The sequence below is a fragment of the Tripterygium wilfordii genome, chromosome 14, assembly GCF_013401445.1.
Source record: "Tripterygium wilfordii isolate XIE 37 chromosome 14, ASM1340144v1, whole genome shotgun sequence".
Classification (NCBI taxonomy): Eukaryota; Viridiplantae; Streptophyta; class Magnoliopsida; order Celastrales; family Celastraceae; genus Tripterygium; species Tripterygium wilfordii.
Window position 1 is genome coordinate 13,117,200 of NC_052245.1, and position 23,798 is coordinate 13,140,997.

Sequence of the window (23,798 nt, forward strand, 5' to 3'; positions counted from 1 at the left end):
TTTCATATAGAATCATTTACCTGATTACCAATTAGTGCTTTTGCTCAACTTACAAAACCATTTCTCAAGTATTGGAACACTTCCTCATAATTGTCCGGACAACTTAATAGTAGACAGATAAGTAATACTGCCTTGGGGAATCAAAATGGATATCAAAACATTTTGACCAACACTTCAAAAACATAACCAGCTGCTTACATTTCCAACAAAACCAAAAAGGGAAAAAAACTTTGGAAAAACTAGTTTAGCCAAAAATGAGATCAGACATAGCTTTCTAGGCTGCTAATATCCATCAGTACAAAAACTGCTCAGAGCCCAGTGCATATTCATCATTTACATTTAAAACTAAAGAAACTGAACCAAAACAATTACAAATTATAACAGAAATAAAATCAAAATATTATATAACAAGGGGATCCTCAGAAAATATGCTTGTGATTTTCATCATAAGAGAGAATCAGGTCTCAAAGATTTCATGCCATCATCGGAACCCCCGAAAATCCAAAACAACGCCGGCAACCAAGTTACCATTCATCAATCATCACACAAATAAAACCCAAATACGAAATTCAGTATTTGGCAGGAAGTTATTCACTACAGCCCGTGGAGTAAACAAAGGCCCAGTGACTCAACATTCCTGCACAGAATCTTTGCCTCTTATGAATCAGAAGATTGAAGTAAACCCTTGAATAGATCAAAGAGTCCTTCAAAGAGGCAGAACCCACGACAATTAAGAGCACAAATACGTAATCAATTCAAATCAAAACACCTCGGAAAAAGTTGAGAAACCAGAGACGGACGAGAAAGAAAGAATCTACATCGACCTCTAGGGATTGTGTTTATATAGTGCAAGGATTTTTAGGGTTTTCTGGACTTGGCTTTGAATGGAGTTCCCGAAAACTCCTTTAGCTCCTAATAAAAGTTAAAGCCCATTCAGGCCCAAAATGGCCAATGGGGTGGGCTGGTATTGGGCATGGTCAGCCACTCAGGTCCCGAGCGCGGTCCGTCAAGAGGCCCATTTTCAGCTCAAACGTACTCATCGCGCTGTAAATCTAATTTGCGTTCACAATTGGCCTTACCCACCGAATCGTATCATGAATATTTGGTGGGGACTTTCATGCCAAATTGTAAAGCATATTCGAAGATCGACGGCACCACTCTATCTTCCCCACAAGAATTGTTATAGAAGACGGCACTGAACCAAGTCCTTGTGCAATAATGGACTACCAATCATGATCATTTGATTCGGTTCTCCAAATTGTTTGATTCAGTGATTATGTATTTGTGGCCCGCAATTCATTTAAAATGAGAGGATGTATGATTTTAATCAATACTATTGTTTTTCATTTTTAAAATTTGTTAACTCTTTTTTCACTATTAGAGATTTGAATTATGGATTCTAGAAAATTGTAAAACCCCAAATCTGTTAGTTATTCCCAATCAATATTCATGATCACATTTGTTTGTATAATTATATACATAAATTCTCTCGTGCAAACTTAAAACAAATATCTAAAATGTGAATATTTGTTTTTATCATTGATTTGGAATATGTGAGACATAAAACAATAGATCTCACTTGTCATCTTACTTATCCACAATCTCAAAAAATGATACACATTTTAAGTTTATAGAGGAGAATTTTTATCATCATATACTAGTAAAGTTCAATGGCTTATCAAGCAAGCTGCTTTAGTTTTAGGACAATGTTAGAGATTCTCAAAATTTGATCCTCAAATGTCCCCCAAATCTATGTGACATTAAAATAGTTATTGATTAAAAACACATATATAGGGTTCACTTCACATCCAATACTCCATATTAAATGAGAATCTTTTGAAAATCATTTTTTAAGGATTTAAAGGATTATTCTAGTTTTCATGGGTAGACTTGACCTAATATGTGGATTCAATTTCAGCATAGGGTATGGACCGCATACATACAGTAATTTTCTACCACAAACAGAACAAAAAACAACTAGTCCAATATGTGGTGCTACCAGTCCTCTACCACCAAACAGCCAAAACGTCACGTGTTGCTTTAGAAATGTGACGTCACCACATGCGTATTAACCTCTGCGAACATTCCACGTGGCAGTTGTCTTGTTAACCAAGTCACATCACGTGTTGCTATTTTCCCGGAGCTCTCCTTCCTATGACCCTGTCTATATATATACAAACAAACCCCTCCTCTTCGCTCATTTCATTTAGCGGCTCGCTTTTCAACGCCTCCCTGCTATGTGTCCGTCCGGTAGAATCGTAAGCGAAGAGGCCGGACTCGGACCGGACTTCAGGGCAGCCTTTGACGTTCTCGATGCCGACCGGGATGGGAAGATAAGCCGCGAAGATCTCCAAAACTTCTACTCCGGGATCTATGGCAGCATTGGCTGCGGTGCGGAGGAAGATGTGATAGGGTCGATGATTACGGCGGCCGATTTCAACAGGAACGGATTTGTGGAGTACGATGAGTTCGAGCGTGTTTTAAGGGCGAAGGGGAGATCAGACAATGAAATGATGGAGGAGGCGTTTAAGGTGATGGATGTGGACGGTGATGGCATCGTGGGCCATGAAGATTTGAAACGCTATATGGAGCGTGCCGGGTTCGATGCTAGCGATGAAGATATCAAGGCGATGATCAGATTGGGCGGTAGTGATGGTAAGGAGGGCGTGACTTATCATGGTCTGCTTAAGATCTTAGCCATTGATAACTAGCCATTGAAGGTTGGTCTCTTCCATATTTAATTTTGCAATTTTGTTGTTGGAGATTAACGATTGTTGTATTTTGCTCGTGGACGTACGTTCACCAGCAAAAAAGAGACAAGTTTGTTTTATTTACCTATTCCATCGTTTCGTTTAGAATTATCGATCATCCCGGGACAAAACAAGAAGTTGTATTTTAGCGTTCTTTGCCAGCTTTTTGTGAAACACGCATTATTATAATAATATGCCAGCTTTTAGACGCGTAGTTTTCTATTTATGTCGTGGAAGAGATTCCTCATTATTTGTCGGCAAGTCGTTTTTTGTTTTCTAGGTTTTGGTTCAAGTGCTAAATATTATTATTATTGTCCATTGCTTAAGCATCCTAGGAAGTCTTGAAACTTCAATTCGGATGAGCCTAAATTAAATCCAAGTCAAATTTGAGCGCCATCGTAATCCTAAACAAGCATTTTTTTGAGTCAATCATCTGTAGAGCTGAAAGTTGTCGAATTGGGTTCTTCGCGGTCTTCCTCGCTTAATTAGATATTGCAATATAATTTGTTCAACGTTAGTGGGTACGTCGGCTTCACGAAAAAAAGAGGCAAAACCCAAACTTCCTTGCCCTTAAAAATAGCATTCACTTTTTTAGCGTGTGAATAAATAAAATGACAAATGAAGTAAATGAAATGAGAAATGAAATATATTAATTTGGATTCTATATGTTTCAAATCAACGGTGGTGAAAATATAGATCGCATTTTAAGTACGTATTTTCAACTTGCATAAGAGAATTCATATTTTCAATTGCACTTTTAAGTCCACGTAGAAGAATTTATATATGTGTCAGTGTGTGTGAAGCCAAGCTATCTTCCACTAGAATAATATATCAAACAGACAATTTGTTACACTCTAAAACACGAATTTTTTTCACAAGGACTCTAAAAGACGAATTTGAGCCTTTTGACATTCGAATGGACTCGAAATGATGTTCAGAAATGGGCCTAACTCCGCCGAAGTATATTTGTTAACACTCATACAGTAACCAGAGGGGGAAAACAGTACTCAGCAAAGCCCAGAAATACAGAACAAGGAGAAGAAATGGCTGGCTGTTTGGCATACTGAATAGGAGCTAAAGCCGACAGAAATTGGAAGCTATCGAGTAGTTGGTATGTTAAAATCAGCTTTCAATTTAATAGAAAATGCAGATTGCTGGACATTTTAATCACAGGCTCTGAATAAACTTAACTCACAGAAAATTAGTGTACAGTTACCATGATGGCAGCATCAGAATAGTTGCTCACTGACTTGCAAGACGCAGAGGGGATATTTAAACCAAATATATTATGCCGTTCTCTACCTTCTCCTTTACAACCTTGTAATGTAAAAAGAACAGATCATCATTCTGCATCTCCAAGTGTCCTCTGCCATAATCAAGATCCAAATTAGTGTAGTGTATAAGAACCTGTCGTATATGATGAAATATAAGTACATGCAAGGATAAGAGGTTTCTTTTACTCCATCTTTCCTCGTATATTACCTGCCGGGAATGTCCACATAAAGAGGGCTCTCGCTTCTGCTTTTCCCAGCAACAAATGCATCCAACTGAGGCTCTGGCACTATGGAACACAGAAAGACGGGAATAATCAATAGTCAGTGCATATGTAGTGTATTACCTTCAAGTTAAAAGGTGGTTTTATGCTATAACCTGTTTGAACTCATGGCCAATGCACAAGTACAATGCAAGTTAAATCAGTGTTAGATATTATATGTATGTTCATGCAGCATAAACCAGAAGGGCAAAAAAGAACACAGAAAGGAACAATCGGGTAACTTTTAAAGCCAGTCACAAGCAATAAATCCAAGAATTCTGAGAAAATTCGGTCTGTTGAATCTTGATAAAACCGATGCCATTGTGTTGCAACACTAAAGCAAAACTAAAGCATAAGAAGCATAAAGCACTACAAAAACAGGTGATCATTCAAGACAGATGACTTGATGAACCAAAAATCCATGTCTCCCGTTACTAAATGTCAATCTTACAGTGACAACCTAGAGGCTGATTGCTTAAGCAAGGGGAACAGGCCTTAAATAAATTTGCGGTCTCATAGAACAAGGAGCAGCCATGACGGAATGCGCTAAGTTCTTTTCGGTAGAACACTAAAACAAGTTAAATCGAAAGGGAAATCTAGCATCTTAAGCATTCGCTCCAAACTGGAGTCACCACAACTGCAACACAAATTATGAGAAAACAATTTCCCACTAAAGAAAAAGGAAGGGATGAGCATAAACAAAAACATCAATGTCATTAGCAAATTGAGTTTGTCAGCTTGCTGTTAATCAGTAAATCGCAAGCAAAACCTCATTCAATTTGTTAATCATGAGTCCTGGAGGGAATTACTTGTATTGTCCTCGTTAGTAGACAAAGCAGACTCAAAATAATAGTAAAATCAGACACCAGATGGTCTTAACCCCTAGGAATAATCTGTATCCATGCATTCCATACTCGGCTAGATTTCGCTAAAAAATGTTTGTCTGCCCTCACATAAAGCCCAATCCCCTTTTTCATTTATTGGACCACAACAGTGGCACACTGGTCAAGATAGAAATAACCAAACTCAAACCAAGGACTTTCACCGAAGGTCCGAACTAATAAAAACGCAACTGTCAAGTGATATGAGGAATATAACCAGTATTTGTAATGGTGAAGGATCCAAACTCAATGTCACTTATCCTTGAAAAGGTCAGAGTTCGGCCTTTTTTCGCATGGCTAGTGGGAAATTTGAATTGACCAAGTTCCAAAATTCCTACAAAACAGGCAATATCCATGCTGACTAGTTCCTCTCCAAGTCAATCATCAAGCACTAGCAAGGACAATGTGACAATATTATCCAAAAGCAAACTATTCCACCTATATAACTGAAGAAGAACAACAATATATTATATATGCATTTAGATTTCAGTCTTTTAGTTCAGATCAATGGATCAGTTGTGATGATCTTGCAAATTCTAAAATTTCCGCATCACAAGTTTTCAAAGAAAAGTTCAAAAACTAATGCAAAAAGTAAAACTTAAGTCTCAGCAAAATGCTATGCAGACCTCGTGTAGGACTTGAAGCAAAAGTGCAAAACACAAAAGGGTTCACGACAATAACATGTTAAAAGCAAAAATTTCGAAAGAAAATGCTTTGACAGGTGATTTGAGTACCCATATCGTCCTCTTCACTTATTATGGATTGCTTCAGTACTGACTGGTAATTATCAGGCAATTTTGACAAAACAGTATCTTCAAGATGATTTCCCATATCGTCTACACACCTGCAATACAAAGTCATCTTCAAAACATTTACCTCAAGACAGCCAAATAGGAGTGTGCATTTCAAATAGAAGCTATTAAAGAAAAAAAAAATTAAGAAGCAAAGGTAAATAAATTCTTCACCTTCTGGCAAATAATTTTTCTTGTTCAGAAAGCCGATCCCGCAGGTTATCAGTTTTCAAAATGTGAAACATGTATTTCTCAATCTGCAATACAAGTTCCTTGAGAAACTCTTCATTAGAAAAAAAAAATCCTTGACAAACAGAACACCACAACACAATCTAATTTCAATTTTCAACAATTTGCAGCATTTCAATACAAAGTGCCTTTTTCAAAAATTATGGTAGAGCGGTGGTTCGGCACAAGCACATTTAGTTTCCTCTCCCACAAGGATATACGGTTTTTCCCCTCTTTTCTTTCTGATGGAGAAGAAGAAGAGGAGGGAAAAGAGATGAGGGGCAGCAAAATACAGGCATCTGGATTTGAACCTGAACTGAGCATATAAAAGCCCAATTGTCCAACCAGTTAGCCAGCTCTTGAGGTTCAGTAGACAATATTAATTTATTTATTTCTTCACAATTACTGGAAGCATAGACTTCAATTGTTTGAAATAAAGTACCATAGGCATTGAAAAACCTTATGGACTAATTAGTTTTTACAAAACGCTACGACACCCGTAACAAGAAGAAACCTCAATTCCCACCTTTTGAAGACGAACACGAAGATAAGATCTCAATAAGAACTGAATTCTATCCAGATCCATTTGGTAGAGCGACACAGTAAGGGGATCATTACCACTTTCTTCAAATTCATCCACAGTTTCTTCCTGTAAACATGCACCATCTTCCATCAACAAACTGTCCAACACCACATAGTCTTGAAAGAAACTGTGAGATAATGAGTATGTTCATTTCAAGTCCTTACCAGATTACAGGAATGAAATAATAGAAATTCAAAGCAAATGGTTTACAGATATGCTCTATTGAGAGTTCGCACTATCTGACCGGAAAATGAAACCATAAGAAAATATAGGCAAGGGCTGTTGAAACACCTTGAACAATTTACACCAAGTTCAAACTCTACATGCATCAGTCAATTTCTTCGGTTTGGTTCAATTCAAAGTCAAGTGAGCTATTAATGGTTTTCTCTTCCATTATCATAAAACAAGAACTTTACTGCATCAAATGGAGCCACAATACTGTATTTTACTATTTTTCACTTTGCATATTCTGATAACGTCACCTCTCACCAATTAGGTCAGTAACCCTAGGAGAACTATCAGCTAAGCAGCATAATTATAAGCTGCGATTCTTCAACTATTGCATGAAAGCAAAACGTCCAACTCGAATTCAAACCAAAATCACCGAAGCAGTATAACTATAAGCTGCGATTCTTCAACTAATGCATAAAAGCAAAACATCCCAACTCGAATTCAAACAAAAATCACCGATATAAACGTATTATGAATGTTAGATAGAATCAAATAATTTATGCTTCTAAATTTTCTCAGGAAAACAAACAAGGCGGAGAAGTTTATGAGATACCCTCCATTGGATCTGGTCTTTCATGTCATTAACCAATCTGGTCTGGAAGGGAAGAATCTCCGGCGCTGCTTTCTCGTTGCGCCACGCCGTCTTCAAGAGCTCCAGATCTGAAATCTCGGGAACGAACGGCTTGTGATCGTTCATATCGCTCGCTGACCCATCTCCCGCATCCGTAGCCATCCGATCCGATTACCACCGCAACCTTATCTCTATGATTTCTGTTTGTTCATAGAACAACAAAACTGCGGACGAGGGAAAATAAAATTGACATCGAAACAAAGTAAAATCAGAATTGGCGCCAACTGAACAGCAAAATTTGGTAGAGAGAGTCAAGTGTGTTATGGATGATACAGATCAGGAGCTTGTGCGTGAATCTAACACCGTAAGATTGTCCGTAAATGGACGGTCTCGATGGGGTTTGATTCACGCACAAACTAGTGATGTGTACCATCCGACGACGTTCTAAACTTTTAATTTCGGCGCAGGCAGGAAATACATAAAGGAAGAGGGGAAGAGGGAGCTAAAGAGGTAAAGAGGGTTAAAGGGTCCTTTTATAGGGGGATTCGGTAGGGTTAAAGGGTCCTTCTAATTTCCGCTCAAATGTCTTATTTCCGCTCAAATAAAAGAAGAGGCCCAATATATCCTAGCAGGGAGTAGGCCCGTGGGCCAAGGCTAAACTGGAGCCTTGTTTTGAGTTATCTTTACTCTTTAGGGGCCTTGGGCCTACTTTATTTTCCCTTTAAATCGAATTCATTATATATTTAACGTTGGATTTAGTTTTTTTCCTTTTTTCTTTTTAAATATCGTTGAGAAATACGTTTCTCATTGGAATCCAACTTTGGATACACATATGTATAATCCATTTAATTACCCACCGAGTCACCTCTCATTAGTTTTTTCGATTTATTAAGTGGAAGTAACAAAAAAAAAATTTAGAGGGCATGACCATCCTAAACTTCGTTGATATCAATGTTCACATAGGCAAATTACAACAGAATAGTGCTAAGTACGGACACGCCAAAGTCCATCCAATAACATATGAAAACGGCTCATGAAGAAGTCACTACCAGAGATCATGAATATGATCAATATTTAATAGTCTAAATTAGTTCATACTTCATAGATTTTTCTCACGCAACATGAATTAATCAAAACCTTTAAATTCCATTGGCACATGCGATAGAAATCCATTGATTTATCAGATAAACATTTGAGGATAATCCAATACTGACACAAGAAATAAGCTATAATCTTTTAGGGATAAATCTAAAATTGCTAAGGATTGTGATCGTGATGTTAGACATGATCCATGTGAAATCATTGACTCACATAATTCATATGAAAATCGTGTGTATCTCAGCGTTTTGGATAGTTTGAAAAAAAAAACATTGGATGCAAGCTCATTTGAAATAATCCTTCTAGTTCTTCTATATATACGAACAACACCAAACCATGATATATATATAGCGCTGGCTAGCGTCGCTTTTATTCCACAACACACACATATGGCCTGTACACAAGCCACATAATTTTCTTGCATATTTCACAATATATATTACACTGCTCTCACATCTCAAATCTTACACGACAGTCTGATCACAGACTCATGCACTGAGATGTTGTTTTATTCCACACACACGCTCGTATATTAGATTTTCACATAAAGCCATATGGCCTTTGGGGAATCGAACTCGCAATCTCTAACGAGGTAAAGATTGACAGGTTGGATTTTGATCTGTGAAACATCGAACATGATGTTAGTTTCACTTTATTAATCACAAGCCATGCATATACGTGCCATACCATAAGCAATATATATGTATGTATGTATTTTACTAATTATGATTGCTAGGTTCTATTGGGTTTGTTGTGGTTGTGAAACGGTGATGAGTCTCTGTATACAATCCAGTGCCTTGGTCATAGTTGCCAAAACTATCGTTTTTGTTGTCATCATCATCGTTCTTGACATCAGTACCCTTGCCACCACCAACCTTTCGACCAAGATCTGTCGGCTCACCGAGAAGACGACGATTGGTCGTCCCCGTCACCTTTTTTTCCTCCTCGACTACGGTGCCTGTGAACAACTTTCCATTAGCTGCCATGGTTTCCAAGACCAAGACAAAAATCAAAAGAAACACTAGCAAGGCCTTCATGGTGACTTTCTTGCATGCCAAAGTTAACCCCTGTAAATAACAATTAATACTTATAAGTATTCAATTAATGTACTCATACAACTAAACAAGAAATAACAGAAGAACTTATCAATGAAACCTGATATGTGTATGGAGAAATATTATTGCAAGCGATGTATCTAGGGTTTTGTATATATAGGCAAGCTTCGTCAACTAGATAAAAACTATGAGCAGTGAAAAAAGATTTGTGTAGTGAGTGCATGATCACGATTAACATTAGCGTGGCCACCATGAGCGGGGGGAGGGAGATGCCCACTAAAGAAATTAATTATGATTAAAATGAATAATTAAGATATTTTTCAATGTTTGCGGTCAATTGTTTAAGAATTAATCGTGGCTCATGTTGCCATTTTAGGGTCCATTAATGGGTGCTTGATACTTGATAGGTGCAAGAAAGATAATAATTTAATTTCTTACTTGCAATGATAGTAGATTCAATCATCACTAAAGACAATTAGTCTATTATTGGTTGACAATAGATGAATTTACGTTCACTAGGTTAAAGTTAATTATTATTATCCTGATATAGGCTTATAGTGAACGTAGTTAATATTGCATGCAGAGAGATGTATGATAACATACTATATATACCGTGTGAACTAGTCAGCTTTTCTCCTTTTTATAGCTTGTACTTAAATTATATAAAAAATTATATTCAACTAATAATAGCCTTATTGAAAATGTTTTCCAATAAATCCTAATGCTTAAGAAAATAAATCATAATTATAAAAAGAAGGAAAATTAGTCGTATTTATGCAGATTTGATTAATTAAATTAGTAAATTACTAGTTCTTTCGGCTTTGGGCGACGCTATTGGGTCGAGTTCTTTTGGGCTCTATTGCTCACTATTGGGCCGACACAGTCTCACTAAACTGGGCTCCAACCAGCTTAACAAGCCCAATAGAGAATATCGAATGTGAACACTGAGCACCCCGCGGCATGCACTGCTGCACCGTTCCTTCTCTGAATCGCCTCCTCAACTTGGGGTTCGAGAATAACTGCCTCTCTGTTAGGCACTTTAGGGTTAGTGTATAAGCTTCGAACATGGATAAGCACAGTAGAGATCGCCACGACGTCAAAGTGGACAACTACAACAGCAGCAACACGCATGACTCTCTCTACGGCGGCAACCGCCGTTCGAGGCGCCCTTCGCTATTCTCCGATGGCCCCGTGAACCGCTACTCTGGTGACAATTATAATAAGCAGGACACAACGGACGCATCCGTAGTGCCGGTAGTTTCCGCAGAGGTGGCGAAGGACACCGTCCATTTGACAGTCCGCCCCATCAGTTCCCCAGCGGAGGTGGAGGAGGAGGATTTAGACCGATGGATGGTGGAGGTTTTAGGCCAATGGGTGGAGTTGGTGGAGGGTTTGGGCCGAATTATCAAGCTCCGACGCCCCCTGGCCCACCTTCTTTATCTGGACAGAAGCGGGGGTTTCGCTCTCCAGGTAAGCTTAGTTTGTATTTCCTGCTTGTAACTTCGGTATTGGCATTGTTTGTTTGTGATTACTTAAGATTTTGATTGCGAGTGTGGAGCTTTACCTGGACAAAGTAGCATGTCCATGGTGATCTGCGTTGTGTATGCTAGTTTTTCATCCTAAATAGCTTTCTCCTCTCGTTGGGAGGGACAATTTTGTCAAATTCTTTCACACGCCATGGCCCAAGAACTTTATGCACCTTTGTGGCAAGGCCATATTTGGGACCTTTTACTTCTTCTTTGGTGGAGGGCATTTGGCTATTTTTAAATCAGGTGAGGTGGACTTTGAGGACTTAGTCCTTGATTGAAGCAAGTGCATTAAGATGTGATCTGTGCAAGTTTTTAGGTTTTGGTTTATGCAATTTTTATGGCATTTGATGGGTCCTATAGCGATTCCTGATTTTGGTTGTTAATGTATGTTGATGCCAAAGAAGTTTATTAAATTTGCACAAGACACTATTTACCTTGGGTTGTATTCATGCTAGCTTAAGATTAGATTCTGAATCTGTCTGTTCTTTTAGTGTAATATGATTGCTAACTTGTTTATTACTTCTCATCATCATAATTTGAGTCTTTATCTCAAAAGTTTGGGGTCGGCTATATGAGTATATGAGAAAAACAACGGGAATCCACAATCCACTAAGTGTATTCTTTTCCACTATTCATTTCTATATCATACTTTCATCAATCAACTCTTATTGAATCGATATATATTTTTTACTACTTCAAGCTATGTCTTTTTAGGTATTCTTCTTTGCTTCCTACTCTATCATATACAAATTCTCTTGATTTCCTCAATGCCGGACCGCTATCTCTACGTTGCACACGTCCATACCATCTTAAACGGTTTTCTCGGCAACTTATCTTCAATTGGTGCTAGTCATACCTTATATCTAAAATAATCTCATTTCTTGTCCTATCTTGTGGTTACACATTCAACGAAACATTCACATTTCTACTACATGCGTTTTTTTGAGTATGTTGTTTCTTAATAGCCTAAATATACGTCATCACGGCTCATATAGCTGACCTATAAAATTTTTCCCTCAACCTTGAAGGAATCCTTCGGTCGTATAAAATCTCGGATGTACTCTTCCACTATATCTACGCGTTTTTAATCTTATTAGCTATATCTTCACTAATGTCTCCGTCAAACGCTTATTATTTTTGTTTGAAAATTTTTAAGTGAGAACAGACTGCCAGTTGTAAGAACAATTTCGAAGTTCCATTGATACCTTTTTATGTCGTGTCTGTTAATTTATGGCTTATTTTACTCTGGCTTGATTGTTTCTATATTGTTTATGTGAAAAAGGGTAGGAGAGGTTTCTGTTTTATTGTTTTAGCGTTAATTCATCCTTTGCACTAACTTTTTGGTGGCACACTGTAAATCTGCAAGTTCCCTTTTAAAATTTTCAATGTTGGCACCTTCAATTGGAAGTCTCTCTGGTAATTGGTATTTGCTGATCATTACCTTCTTTACTTGGTTTTACTTCTGTTGAATTGAACTTGACTTCGTGCTTATCTAAAGTTGATATGTTTGATTTGTTGATGTTTGATATAAGTTCTGAACTTGTTCACACTACATGGAAGTTGATTTGGATTGCACTTTGTATCTACCATAGTTGTGTTCTCAGTCCCGTCATATTGATTTTTCCATGTGAGCTGAAATTTTATTTACTTTTTAGATCGTATGGATGGAGGCTCTTTTGCCAAGCTCTTTGTTGGATCTGTCCCAAGAACTGCGGTTGAAGAGGATGTGAGTCTACTTCAATGATGCCTGAGATGTCTTATTTAAACGGTTAAAGCAGAGCATAACAGCATACATATGTGACAAGTTGACTGATGTTTCAAGTGAACTGTGTTACACTGTGTTGATATACCACTTTCATAATTGAGCAGTAGACAGTAGTTACCCTGCATGCTAGATGCTGTACTTATTCATTGTTATTTCTAAACAATTTCAATATAATTTTTTTGGGTTACTCAACTTTTCATTATGTTCTATAGCCTGCACTTCTCATTTCATTTGTGTAATATTGTTGATCGTTAAGTACTTAATTTCAGATTCGTCCAGTGTTTGAAGAACATGGAAATGTGATGGAGGTTGCTTTGATTAAAGATAAGAGAACAGGACAACAGCAAGGTTTGTGCAAATGCTTAGTTCTTATGAATAATTGTGATTTATATCTGTCTTATTTCAAGTCTTCTGAGTGGCTAAGGGAGCGACATAAGCTCATCTTTCATCTCAGTTTGATTTTGCAACAAGTTTCAGGCTTTTTGGTTTTGGTTTTGAGCCTTTTTTGTCTCGCTCCTCACAAACAAGAAGCCAAGAAACATAAACCTTCAAAAACCCAGATTCTGCATGGCAATTGGAACTTGGAGGCACATATATCCTGTTCTGGTAGTTGTGGCTGCAGCAGTGGGGGCATTACCCAGCTAGTCATTTGTAATGGAGTGTCTGTTGCCATAACTGTAGTTTTTTTCATATCAGGATGTTGAAAGTGCAATTGTTGTACAGATAATTACTTTAAAAAAATTAAAAAGGATTATTAATTTTCAATTGGTATTTAAAAAAAATTTAGCTTGAGAATTTTTGTGGTTTTCCTTTGCTGGTGAACATGTGAATCCTTGAGTGTGAATGGAATGGACTTGTATGGCAGCATTCAAATTGGCAGATTGAGATGGAATGTAGTTGTGGTTGTTTACTAGATTGGATGGATTGTGATTGTTGCTACCCTGAGAAAGTGAAACTCCTTCTTATGGGAAATCTTGGCAGGTGTCAGGTTTAATTTTTTACTATTCTGCTAGTTGCATTAGTCTTGAATAGAATATCAAACTTCTCCGTTGCTGGCTCGTGGCTGCAGGATCACTGTTTATTCAATCCCGTACTGGCTCATTGGATATTGAATTTGGAGTGATGGTTGTGGTGATAATATATTAACTCTTGTTCATGTGTTCTATCATCTATGTCTATCTTTGTGTTTCAGGGACTCATGGTCTTTTTAGTCCATGTTTTTTTCCAGGCTTAGGTGTGGGAAGTTTACGATTAACCTGTTTATGTTCCATATGTTAGAAAAACCTTTGCACGATCTTGGTGGGAATGACCTGACTTTTTTATTCAATGATTATACTTTTAGGCCACTTTCATGATTTGCAACTCCATGCTATGCCTGGGAGGTGATTGCAGCATTGTCTAGGCTTGGTTGTGCTAGCACTGCAGTTTTGTTCCGTAAACAACTTACCTGTGATCCTTGCACAAATCTTCCATCCTTCGAGAATGGGGACTTCTTATGTGACAAGAGTTGCTACTATGTACTCATGTCTTGCCTGTTTGTTAGTCATTTGTTGGATGCGTATTCTTCTCTAATTTTTATTCATCTCTATTATTTATTGTTTACAATTGCGACATTCTTCTAGTGAAGCCCACTTTCTTATGGCTTAACTATTGAAATATGAATGGTGTTAAGATTCTCTGTCAAAGATGGGCCTTGAGCCTCTTTGCATGCCGCCATCTAATGGGATGGTTCTGGATTTATTCTTTGCTATGTGAGCTATGTTCCTTGGTTATTAAATTGTATTGTCAATTATTTTTTTGCTAAATATATACTATGTTTTATGTGATTGCGAAGTGGCATATCAAACATTGTGCTAGTTACTTTTCTGTACTATAAATATTCAGTCATGGCGATCTCTGTTATGATGATACTGAATAGTTCGACTTGATGCGCTTGAGTTGCATCTGCGAATGCAAGCAGAATCTCTAGAATTGTTGGTACTCAGGTGTTGCGAATGGTTTCACAGCTTTTGTGGTGATTTTAATGATTCAGTGGTGTCATACCCATTATGATGACATACTTAGACACCTATTTCTTCCAGGGGAAATGCGTACTGATGTTCTTGTGCTGGCCATTGGCTGTGTATTTATATGCTGGAGGCCTTTTGTGTTTTATGTCATCCATAATACATTATGGATAGTGTAAGAATGTAGAAATATCACAGCTGGAACCTTTAATTGTATAGCTAATAGTGAGTTAACATGAGGTATGTGGCTTTTTTAAATTTGTCCCTTGTTTGATTTCCATTAGCTATTTGACATACGTCCTTGGCCCTGTCCATGGATGGGTCATCTCGACCTTTTGTTGATTGTTCTAGCTTTTTTCAGAATCTGGATGTGAAGCTACTGAGAAAAATTAAGCGGTATACCTTTCAAATGTAATGCGATGAGCTTCGTGCACTTTAGATCTTGATGTTCATTTCTATAGGCAGTGGTTCAAACTTCAAAGCTTAGGAATTAAAATTTGACATTAGAAAGTATGGGGAAGAGCATTATATGGTGGCATTTTTTGCTATTCTTTTATTGTTCGGCATGTGCGGAGTTTGTTTGTTTTTCTCTATTATATTTATTTTTGTCTTGCTCGACGAGGTGTAGAAGTCCAAAGATGACTTTATTTCCCTTCTTTTTTCCCCCGCTTTGTGTGATTCAGAAGCTTGGTTTGCGCGTTTTTCTATTTGACCTATGGTTTTTTGGTTTACCATAAACAGTTTGGCAATGTTTCTGAGACGGATTCTCTCTCTCTCTCTCTCTCTCTCTCTCTACATGGTTACTTACTTGCTTTCAATAACATCCCGGTGATAGAAGAGAGTCCACAGAGGAGAGTGCATCCATACTTTTAGAAATTGCTAGTGCTTATCATTCACAGGCTTTAAATAAGAGGTTGCATTGTGCACTTTAGTTAGATGCCATCTGCTTGCCTTCCATTTTCTTCGTGCTTCTTTTTAAAATGATATAGCCATGTAGGTCGTCTAATGGAGTCAGGTGAACAACCCTTTTTGCTTTTGCAGGTTGTTGTTTTGTTAAATATGCAACTGTTGAAGAAGCTGATAGGGCTATAAGAGCTTTGCATAATCAACAGACTCTCCCTGGGGTGAGTTTCGGTACTGGTCTTCTTATCAAAGAGACAACTACATTAATTTCACATGTTGTTTGTGTTTCCCAGGGAGTGGGTCCCATCCAAGTCAGATTTGCTGATGGGGAGCGAGAGCGCCTTGGTAATTCTCGAAACTTATCATCATTCTGAGTTAAATCTGATACATTACAAGTAGAATTGTAGAAATATCATGAAACATCTGCTTTTTTTTTTTGCTTTCATTCTTGTATTTGCAACTTTGGCTTGTCAGTAGCCCTTGTGGTGTGTCAAATCAAAAAGTAACCCTTGTGGGTTTTAGAGGGTTCAGATATTCCTCAAGAGATCAAATTTTGACATTCTAAGAGAAAATTATGCCATTGTAAGTGATATGGTTCACTTATTTTGGGGCATTTGGAGTGCAGGTGTTCCTAAATAGTTTTAAATATGTGTGTGGGCCATCAGTTTTCTTTGGGTACTCGCAGGTGCGTTGTTGATAGGGAGAAGTTAATTTGTTGGAGTGGATAATGCTACAGTTGTAACAAAGGGTTACCACTTACTAAGTGCTGGATGGCAATGAGCTTGTAAATTTTCATTGCTGTCTCCATCATCTTATTGCCTGGGTAGTTCCGCCTTCTTTTCTTCTTTATATTGTTGTCGTGCTGCTTTTTATCTTGTCCTTGGGCTAAGGCGTGTATGTCCTATCCAGCCCATGCCCCATAGTTTACTGCTTGACTTTAAGGCTTGGGCTATAAGAAACTATTAACATGGATTCTGTTGACACCAAGTTGTTGGGTATTTGGTCGCCAATGACTGGTACAGTTGAATATCAAGAACCTTGTCAATCAAGATTCAAGAATTTCTTGTACTAGGCAACGCCACTAAGGATAAAATAGCAAGTGAGACATGACACCTCCTTCAAATGACGACATCCAGCGAATTTCATTATACAGCTTGATGTGGATATGCAACATTACAAATGCTGTGTTGGTGGAAGGATGCGGTTCTTGAAGGGTTAAACTTCAGCTTTTTTGCAAAGGAATTACATATGTGTTTGTAGTTGGGTAATGTGCTACCATTTAAACTTTTTAATACTTATTCTTCCATGGTAGGTGCAGTTGAGTACAAGTTATTTGTGGGGTCATTGAACGTACAGGCCTCAGAAAAGGAAGTTGAAGAGGTATATCATGTTTAGGTGTTTCTCAAGAATTGTAGAATGCTTCAGTCAACTTTTGGTCTTCTCTCTCTCTCTCACGCTTGCTAGCTCGCTTTCTCTCTCCCCCTATCTTTTTTCCTTTTATTCACGTGTCCCAGATTTTCTTGTATTCTTTCACCTTTTAATCCTGAAGCTGTAATTGTAGCACCTTACATTTGCCCCTTTGGTACGCGATATGATGATATATATACATACATATATATATATATATATATTTTTTTTTTTTTTATGGAATGGAGATAAGCTATTTCTCATACATTCACGCCATTTGTTTGTACTCAACATGATGCGTAAAGGACTCTTTGTTCTTATTCAGTGCTTCTGTTTGGAAGCTAAGTTGTGATTGATGTTTTCTTTGTCAGATTTTGGCACCGTATGGCCGTGTTGAAGATGTTTACCTCATGCGTGATGAAATGAAAAGGAGCCGTGGTGTGTTCTCTTGTCCTATCTAATCTTGTCGAAATGTATGTTGCACATATTCGCATTGGAGGATCAGATAAAGTCAGTTTTGCCTTTGCTTTAATTGCTTTGTTAATATTCATGTAATGATGTTAATTTTGGTTGACTAGATCAGATGCTTTACTTTGTAGTTTCCTTTATGTCAATTCGTAGTTTCAGTGGTTTGCCTATATATATGTTATTAAGGAAAGCTTGTCTTTTCTCCTTGGTGTACGGACCTTGATATTTATTGTTATTTTCCATATTTGCTTGGATTTTGATGTTTTGTGTTCCCAACCTGATGTGTTTGTTCAATATGTATTTTTGAAGGATGTGGGTTTGTTAAATACTCTAATAGAGATATGGCATGGGCTGCTATACATGGTTTTAATGGTGTCTACACAATGAGGGTAAGTGATTTTGTTACTACGGCACTAAGTAATGCTTCTCTTCTTTTGTTGATTGCTTTGTCAAAGCCCATTGATTGGCCAACTGTTATCTTCTCAGGGTTGTGATCAACCATTAATCGTGCGATTTGCTGATCCTAAGAGGCCTAGGCTTGGAGAATCAAGGGAATCAAGGTTGTGTGTTGTATTTTGCCTGAAGCTCCCCTCCCCAAATCCCGCCCAACCATAAACAAAAAAAAGTGTTTGCAAAAGCGTGGTAAGAAGAACATTGGCAAAGTGGTAAAGTTGCTTTATTGCAGCCTTGTTCTCATAGGTTCAATCCACGGGAATGCCCTTCCGCAATATGGGGTTAAGACTGCATACACATGCCCTTTTTAGACCTTACCCCTATTTGTGGGGGGAGGCTTGTGCATTGGGTGTTAGTGGTTTTTTTTTTTTTTTTTAAATGTGATTGTAAACCTTGAGTTAGAGAGGTTGATTTTTTTTCCTTTCGTATTGTCGAGTGGCCTGTTTTGAACTGTAAGACTTATCTTCTGGGGAATCCTTCATCTTACTGCTGAATGAAATATTTTGTATTTGGCTATCAAATTGCTGCTGCTTCTAATTTCCTTTGGTTTCTCAGGGGTGGTCCTGCTTTTGGAGGCCCAGGTTTTGTTCCTCGATTTCAACCACCTGGAATCAGGTACTGTCTTTTATCTTTCATTGAAGTTAATGGTTTTTGGACCCTTGTCTTTTAATTCTATTTGCCTTTCATTTGTTGGCAAACTTTAGCAGACCACCACCCAATTTTGAAAAAATGGGCAATCAGATCCCGCGCAATGCTTGGTTTCCAATGAGTCAGAATTTGGGACCATCCTCCAGCCCTGGTGCTCATGGATTTGGGAGTCAACTGCCATCTAGGTCTAGTGATTTAAATTTTGTAATTTCTTGACTCCGTAACTGTAACCTTTTGTTTTATAATTTCAAGAACTATCTGTCTAATGTAACACATCATATGCACAATTTTCAGTGAAGTCTTTATCACTTGTTCCCTGCAACCTGGTATTGCTGATGATTTAGTATGAGTGTTCAACTACATGAGCTCTTTTAGGCATTTTGATGTCTGCTCTCCTTGTTCTGTGTTACGAAATAACATTTGAGCTTGCTGATTACATTTGAATTGAAATTTAGTTTTGATTTGGTTGACCCTATTAAATTGTGATGGGTGCTGATGTTTTGTTGAATTTTTCCACGAGTGTTTAGGCCCAAGTTTGTTGTTTGTTTTTGTTTTTGCAGTTTATCCATAAATTTGTTTCACATGCAAATTTCATTCTTTCTATCTGATGTGATTTCATTTTTGGATTTCCTAATTTAATATTTTGCAAATATTAGGGTGGTCCCATGGGTAGCCTTCATGGCCTATCAGATGCCTCCCTTCCAGGACTCACTGCTGTTTCATCTTCTACTCCTTCGCAAAAGGTATAGGAGACTTTAAACTAATTATTATTCATGTTCTTTCTTGGTTCTCCTTGGAACTGTATTGATTAGATGATATCTTCTTTCAGGGTTTTAATAAGCCTTTGCACAATTCCCACCCGTTAACCCACAAATATCACCTTTAGATAAGCCTCTTTAATCACCTCAGAATTTGCCACCTCCGCTTCAATTACATTCTCATGGTCCATCTTACCGGCATACACAATCTCACCTTGTTGGGCAGATGCAAATCCCTTTCACTACTGGTCAAGCAACTTTCAGTCAGGCATTGGGAGGTTCAAGTGGACAGTTGTCTACGTCTCAACCTCAGGTCCAGCACAGTGCCTCATCTGCCACAGCCCTGCAACCCCCTTTGAATGTCAACTTACAGGCACATCCTGTGTCCACTGGAACAAATCAGCAGCAGTTACCTTCCTCTGTCCTGCAACAAATGTATCAGCCTCTTCAGCAATCTCCTTCTCCCTTGGCTCAAATGCTGTCACAGCAGGCACAAACTCTACAAGCGAGCTTTAAATCATCTCAACAGGCATTTTCCCAGTTGCAACAACAGTTGCAGATGATGCAACCATCAAATCAGAGTGCAACATTGCCACAGAATTCTCAGGTTACCAAACAACGGCTACAACGAAAACTGCAGGTATTTCAGGTTTGATGTGCCTGCACACTCGTTAAGGACTTAAGGCCAAGGGTACTGGTGGAATGCCACCACATGGGAAGTTTTTTTTGTGTGTGTGATGCCAGCACTCGGCACCAATGTACTGTACCATTCAACCTTTAATATTGGCAGGTCTTCAGTGCTTTTGTCACCTTTCACTGGGTGGCAAATATCTTTTTGGTTAGTAACTCATGTAATTGCTTTCCTTTTTTTTTATATTGTGAAAATCTGTACCCTTTTATTTTCTCTTTGTGCTCATATCTGTTCCTTTGCTCTGTTGTTACTATTCCTTTTTTTTTTTTCTTTCCCTTTTATCATTGATGCTGGTGCCATTGTGAGGTTTTTGATAGCATTTGCTAATTTCATTCGCATTGGACTGGGATTGGACTGCAGATAGGCGTCAACGCTACTGCTGCAACACCTGCTGGGAATGTATCTTCATCTACATCTTCTCTTCCTCCTGTACCTGCTATGGTTCAAACTGTAGCTCCTTTGAAATGTAATTGGACTGAGCATATGTCCCCTGATGGATTTAAGTACTACCATAATACTGTAACTGAAGAAAGTCAGGTGAAAAATCAATAAGCTACTTCTGATTTTGGGTTGTTTTATCTTTAGCTTATGCATTGATTCTCTTGCGGTGATTGACAGTGGGAGAAACCAGACGAGTTGAGACTATTTGAACAACAGCAACAGCACCATCAAAAACCATCTTTTCAACAGCTTCAGGGCCAATTACACCCTCAAGTTCTGCCTACTCCGCAAGTGCCACAAACACAACAGGTGCAGTTTCAAGCTCAGATGCAACCACAGCTCCATCACCTTCAGCAGTTACAACGACTTTCCTTTTCTTCAGCGGTTGGTGTTCTTCACGATGCTCTCCTTTTTTTCTTTGGTCTTTTTTGAGCAGTAGTTTCTTCGCTGCCTTCCAACAATTTACATTCATTTAATTTCTGTTGCCATCTCCATAATCTATATATATTAAATCCAATACCCAACATCTGGAGTTAGAGCTCAACAAAATGTTCAGGTATATGCTATTTTTCTGAACAGATTTTGGTTTGCCATGATGTAGCTCTATCCTTGTTTGCTATTAACTTGTAATGCATGATGTTTAACCATTTCCAATTTTTTTGTTGCTTATGGTCTTTTATTCCTGTTTTACCTTGAAGAACATGTGCATACTTCATATATTTTTTTTTCATTTGTTCAAATGATTGTAATAAATATACAGATCAGCACTATGATTAAATAACTATTGACCTTTGGTCATGGAATAGCCACTCTTTGGTTTTTGTAGCTTGGTGAAATTCAACCAATATCACCAAACCCACAAGGCTCCCCACCCCTCTTCCTGGAGGTTAACTTTCCCTCAAAATGATTAATAGAAAGCTACGATTTCAGTGTTATAATAGCATGTGTTTATATGTCTTATTCAGTTATTTGGCTTCTTCCTTTTCAGTTGACTTCTTGGCTTGATCTTATGCTTTCAATTGAGAATGTAATTTGGTTGTCCGTAACTGTCATTGTATTGAGAAAATTGAAGCTTATTGTTTGCCTTCTTAGAGCCATTCTTTTTTCTATTCTTATTTATCTTTACGCAATTAGATGTATTTCCTTGGCAACTGGGTGTTCAGTTTTTACTAGTTAATGGTGCAAAGCTTCCAGTGACATTCTTTGAACTTGCAGGGACCTGGATATGCACAATTGCCTGTGGCAGCTAGTTCAGTCAATGATCCAAATCGCTTCCAACAGGTACATCATGTTGCGTCTTTGATGTGCTCAGATTCCTTTCAACAAGCATAATTGATATGGTTAATTTCTGCACCAGGGGCTTCAGTCTGGACAGGAGTTGATGTGGAAGAATAAGCCAGCAGGTCCTGACCACTAACATGATGGTAAATTTTATTGGAGAGAGAGCATCTAGTACCAAGTGGTGTTCTTGGCATTATTTGCGTGGAATGTTTTCCAGTGAGAATTTCAGTCACAAAGTCTGGGAACTTGGCAGTTTCTTTTGGAAAATTTAAATATCTGGATGGGCTTTTGCATATGTGGGCGTATTGTTATGATTTATGTTCTTCTCTGCTGATAATGTTGATGTGATTGTTAATCCTCAGGTACTTGAAGATGTGCCTAGTGGCAAAAGAGCCAGCGGTTCAAGAATCCCAATGGTGATTATTGATAGCTGGCAGAGGCAAAAAGCTATGACAGGCCAGCAAGAAAGGGTTGGATCTCAACTCGCAAATACCAGATATGCCGGAAATTGGGGAGGGGGGCCTTAATTTTATTGAGAGTTATTTTGAGATTCATAGCCCCCATTAACCAGAAAGACCATTAACCAGAAAGAGTTATTTGGCCCATGCCCATGTATCATTAATATGCATGGCAAATTGGCAACCAATGCCTTGATTGTATATTAGAATAAGGTGGTGATTTTGTGTGATATGCGTGCAAGCGACCAACCATCTTGCTTCGAGCTCATAATTAGTCACTGCTAAATATGATCGATTGTGCAAGATAAATGCTTCTTACTGTGGAAATCCGAGATCTATTGACATGATAAATTGCCAGTTAACCTTTTCATCGCCCCCAACACAAATAATGTTTATTCAAACCTAAAGCGAGCAGATTAATTAACAGTCCGACAGTCCCTATGAATCTCCCCACTGTTACCAGTCAAAACGCCAAGGCTTTCCCATTCCAAACATTAGAGTTCTTGAAGTCCTGAAATAATGAAGAGTCGCAGACAAGTCCACTGCATAGGTTTCCATCAAATTGCGTGTCCGATCATCATCGGTGACTAGAGCCCGGTCGGATGGAAGCAATCCCTCACCACTCCAGAAAAGTAGGTTGACAAGTTACTGGTTGTTAAATGAAGCTGGAGTCACCAGGTCGAGTAGTGCTAGCGATTTGGCTGTTTTCAGGTTCAAAACACAGATGCTGCAGTGACTGAATGAAGTCCAAGTTAATCTCTGCTTCACTCACTCCCACCACCTTGTAATCGGGAGCTAAAAACCGTGTATCGAGCCTTCCCCATGGTGTGTGCGCCTGCATGCGAAACTCAGTCTTCAAATAGGGGCCCTATAAAGAAATGAAGTTGCCTAGGCTTGGGAATGGAGAATGGAGAGTAGAAGCTGGGCCACGTTCGTCCGAGATTTGGAATCCATATTAGTGAAGTTGGCCCAGCCGAGTCCGGGCTTGGGAATGTAAAGTAATGAAGTTGGGCCAGTTAAATCGGGCTTGTTAATGCAGAGCAATAAAGTTGGGCCAATTAAGTCCGGGCCCATTCAGTCACATGCGGACGCAGTTAGCGTTAGGGCCGCATATATTCTATCACAACGGATTTTGTTGATCATGGATGCATTTGTTCCAACATAATACGTAGTATTCACACATAATTCAAGAACAAAAGGACTCAAAGTAAGTATTCCGTTCGTTAATCACAAATACCTTAGGGTTTAGGCTTGTTATTTACGAATCC

The 23,798-nt window shown here is 38.3% G+C and overlaps 3 protein-coding genes, 2 non-coding genes and 1 pseudogene across 5 annotated transcripts; 2 read left to right on the forward strand and 4 right to left on the reverse strand.

Annotated features, from left to right (window-relative positions):
• Window positions 1-257: 257 nt before the first annotated feature.
• On the reverse strand, window positions 258-337 carry LOC120015836. The gene has a single exon (XR_005471846.1). It is a non-coding gene; the product is annotated as a small nucleolar RNA snoR118 (small nucleolar RNA).
• A 78-nt stretch (window positions 338-415) lies between these two features.
• Window positions 416-489, reverse strand: LOC120015822. The gene has a single exon (XR_005471837.1). It is a non-coding gene; the product is annotated as a small nucleolar RNA R66 (small nucleolar RNA).
• A 1,695-nt stretch (window positions 490-2,184) lies between these two features.
• LOC120014643 (calcium-binding protein CP1-like) lies at window positions 2,185-2,964 on the forward strand. Its single transcript, XM_038866653.1, has one exon. The coding sequence runs from the start codon at window positions 2,238-2,240 to the stop codon at window positions 2,709-2,711; it is 474 nt and encodes a 157-aa protein (XP_038722581.1). The 5' UTR covers window positions 2,185-2,237; the 3' UTR covers window positions 2,712-2,964.
• A 617-nt stretch (window positions 2,965-3,581) lies between these two features.
• Window positions 3,582-7,950, reverse strand: LOC120014641 (DNA replication complex GINS protein SLD5). Its single transcript, XM_038866652.1, has 6 exons — window positions 7,552-7,950; window positions 6,711-6,833; window positions 6,131-6,213; window positions 5,900-6,009; window positions 4,233-4,311; window positions 3,582-4,116 (listed from the first exon to the last, which is right to left on the reverse strand). The coding sequence occupies exons 1-6, from the start codon at window positions 7,729-7,731 to the stop codon at window positions 4,023-4,025; spliced, it is 669 nt and encodes a 222-aa protein (XP_038722580.1). The 5' UTR covers window positions 7,732-7,950; the 3' UTR covers window positions 3,582-4,022.
• Window positions 7,951-9,004: 1,054 nt separating this feature from the next.
• Window positions 9,005-9,983, reverse strand: LOC120015579. The gene is made up of 2 exons (XM_038868066.1): window positions 9,823-9,983; window positions 9,005-9,734 (listed from the first exon to the last, which is right to left on the reverse strand). The coding sequence occupies exons 1-2, from the start codon at window positions 9,973-9,975 to the stop codon at window positions 9,387-9,389; spliced, it is 501 nt and encodes a 166-aa protein (XP_038723994.1). The 5' UTR covers window positions 9,976-9,983; the 3' UTR covers window positions 9,005-9,386.
• A 696-nt stretch (window positions 9,984-10,679) lies between these two features.
• LOC120015143 lies at window positions 10,680-22,892 on the forward strand (annotated as a pseudogene).
• The last annotated feature ends 906 nt before the right edge of the window (window positions 22,893-23,798 follow it).

Coding starts and splice junctions, on each gene's coding strand:
- LOC120015579 (XM_038868066.1), bottom strand. CDS start 9,975: ATGGTGGCCACGCTAATGTTAATCGTGATCATGCACTCACTACACAAA. Junction 9,735..9,822: donor TTTCTCCATACACATATCAG/GTTTCATTGATA, acceptor TGTTATTTACAG/GGGTTAACTTTGGCATGCAA.
- LOC120014643 (XM_038866653.1), top strand. CDS start 2,238: ATGTGTCCGTCCGGTAGAATCGTAAGCGAAGAGGCCGGACTCGGACCG.
- LOC120014641 (XM_038866652.1), bottom strand. CDS start 7,731: ATGGCTACGGATGCGGGAGATGGGTCAGCGAGCGATATGAACGATCAC. Junction 6,010..6,130: donor GAAAAATTATTTGCCAGAAG/GTGAAGAATTTA, acceptor TTTGTATTGCAG/GTGTGTAGACGATATGGGAA. Junction 4,117..4,232: donor TATGTGGACATTCCCGGCAG/GTAATATACGAG, acceptor TGATTATGGCAG/AGGACACTTGGAGATGCAGA.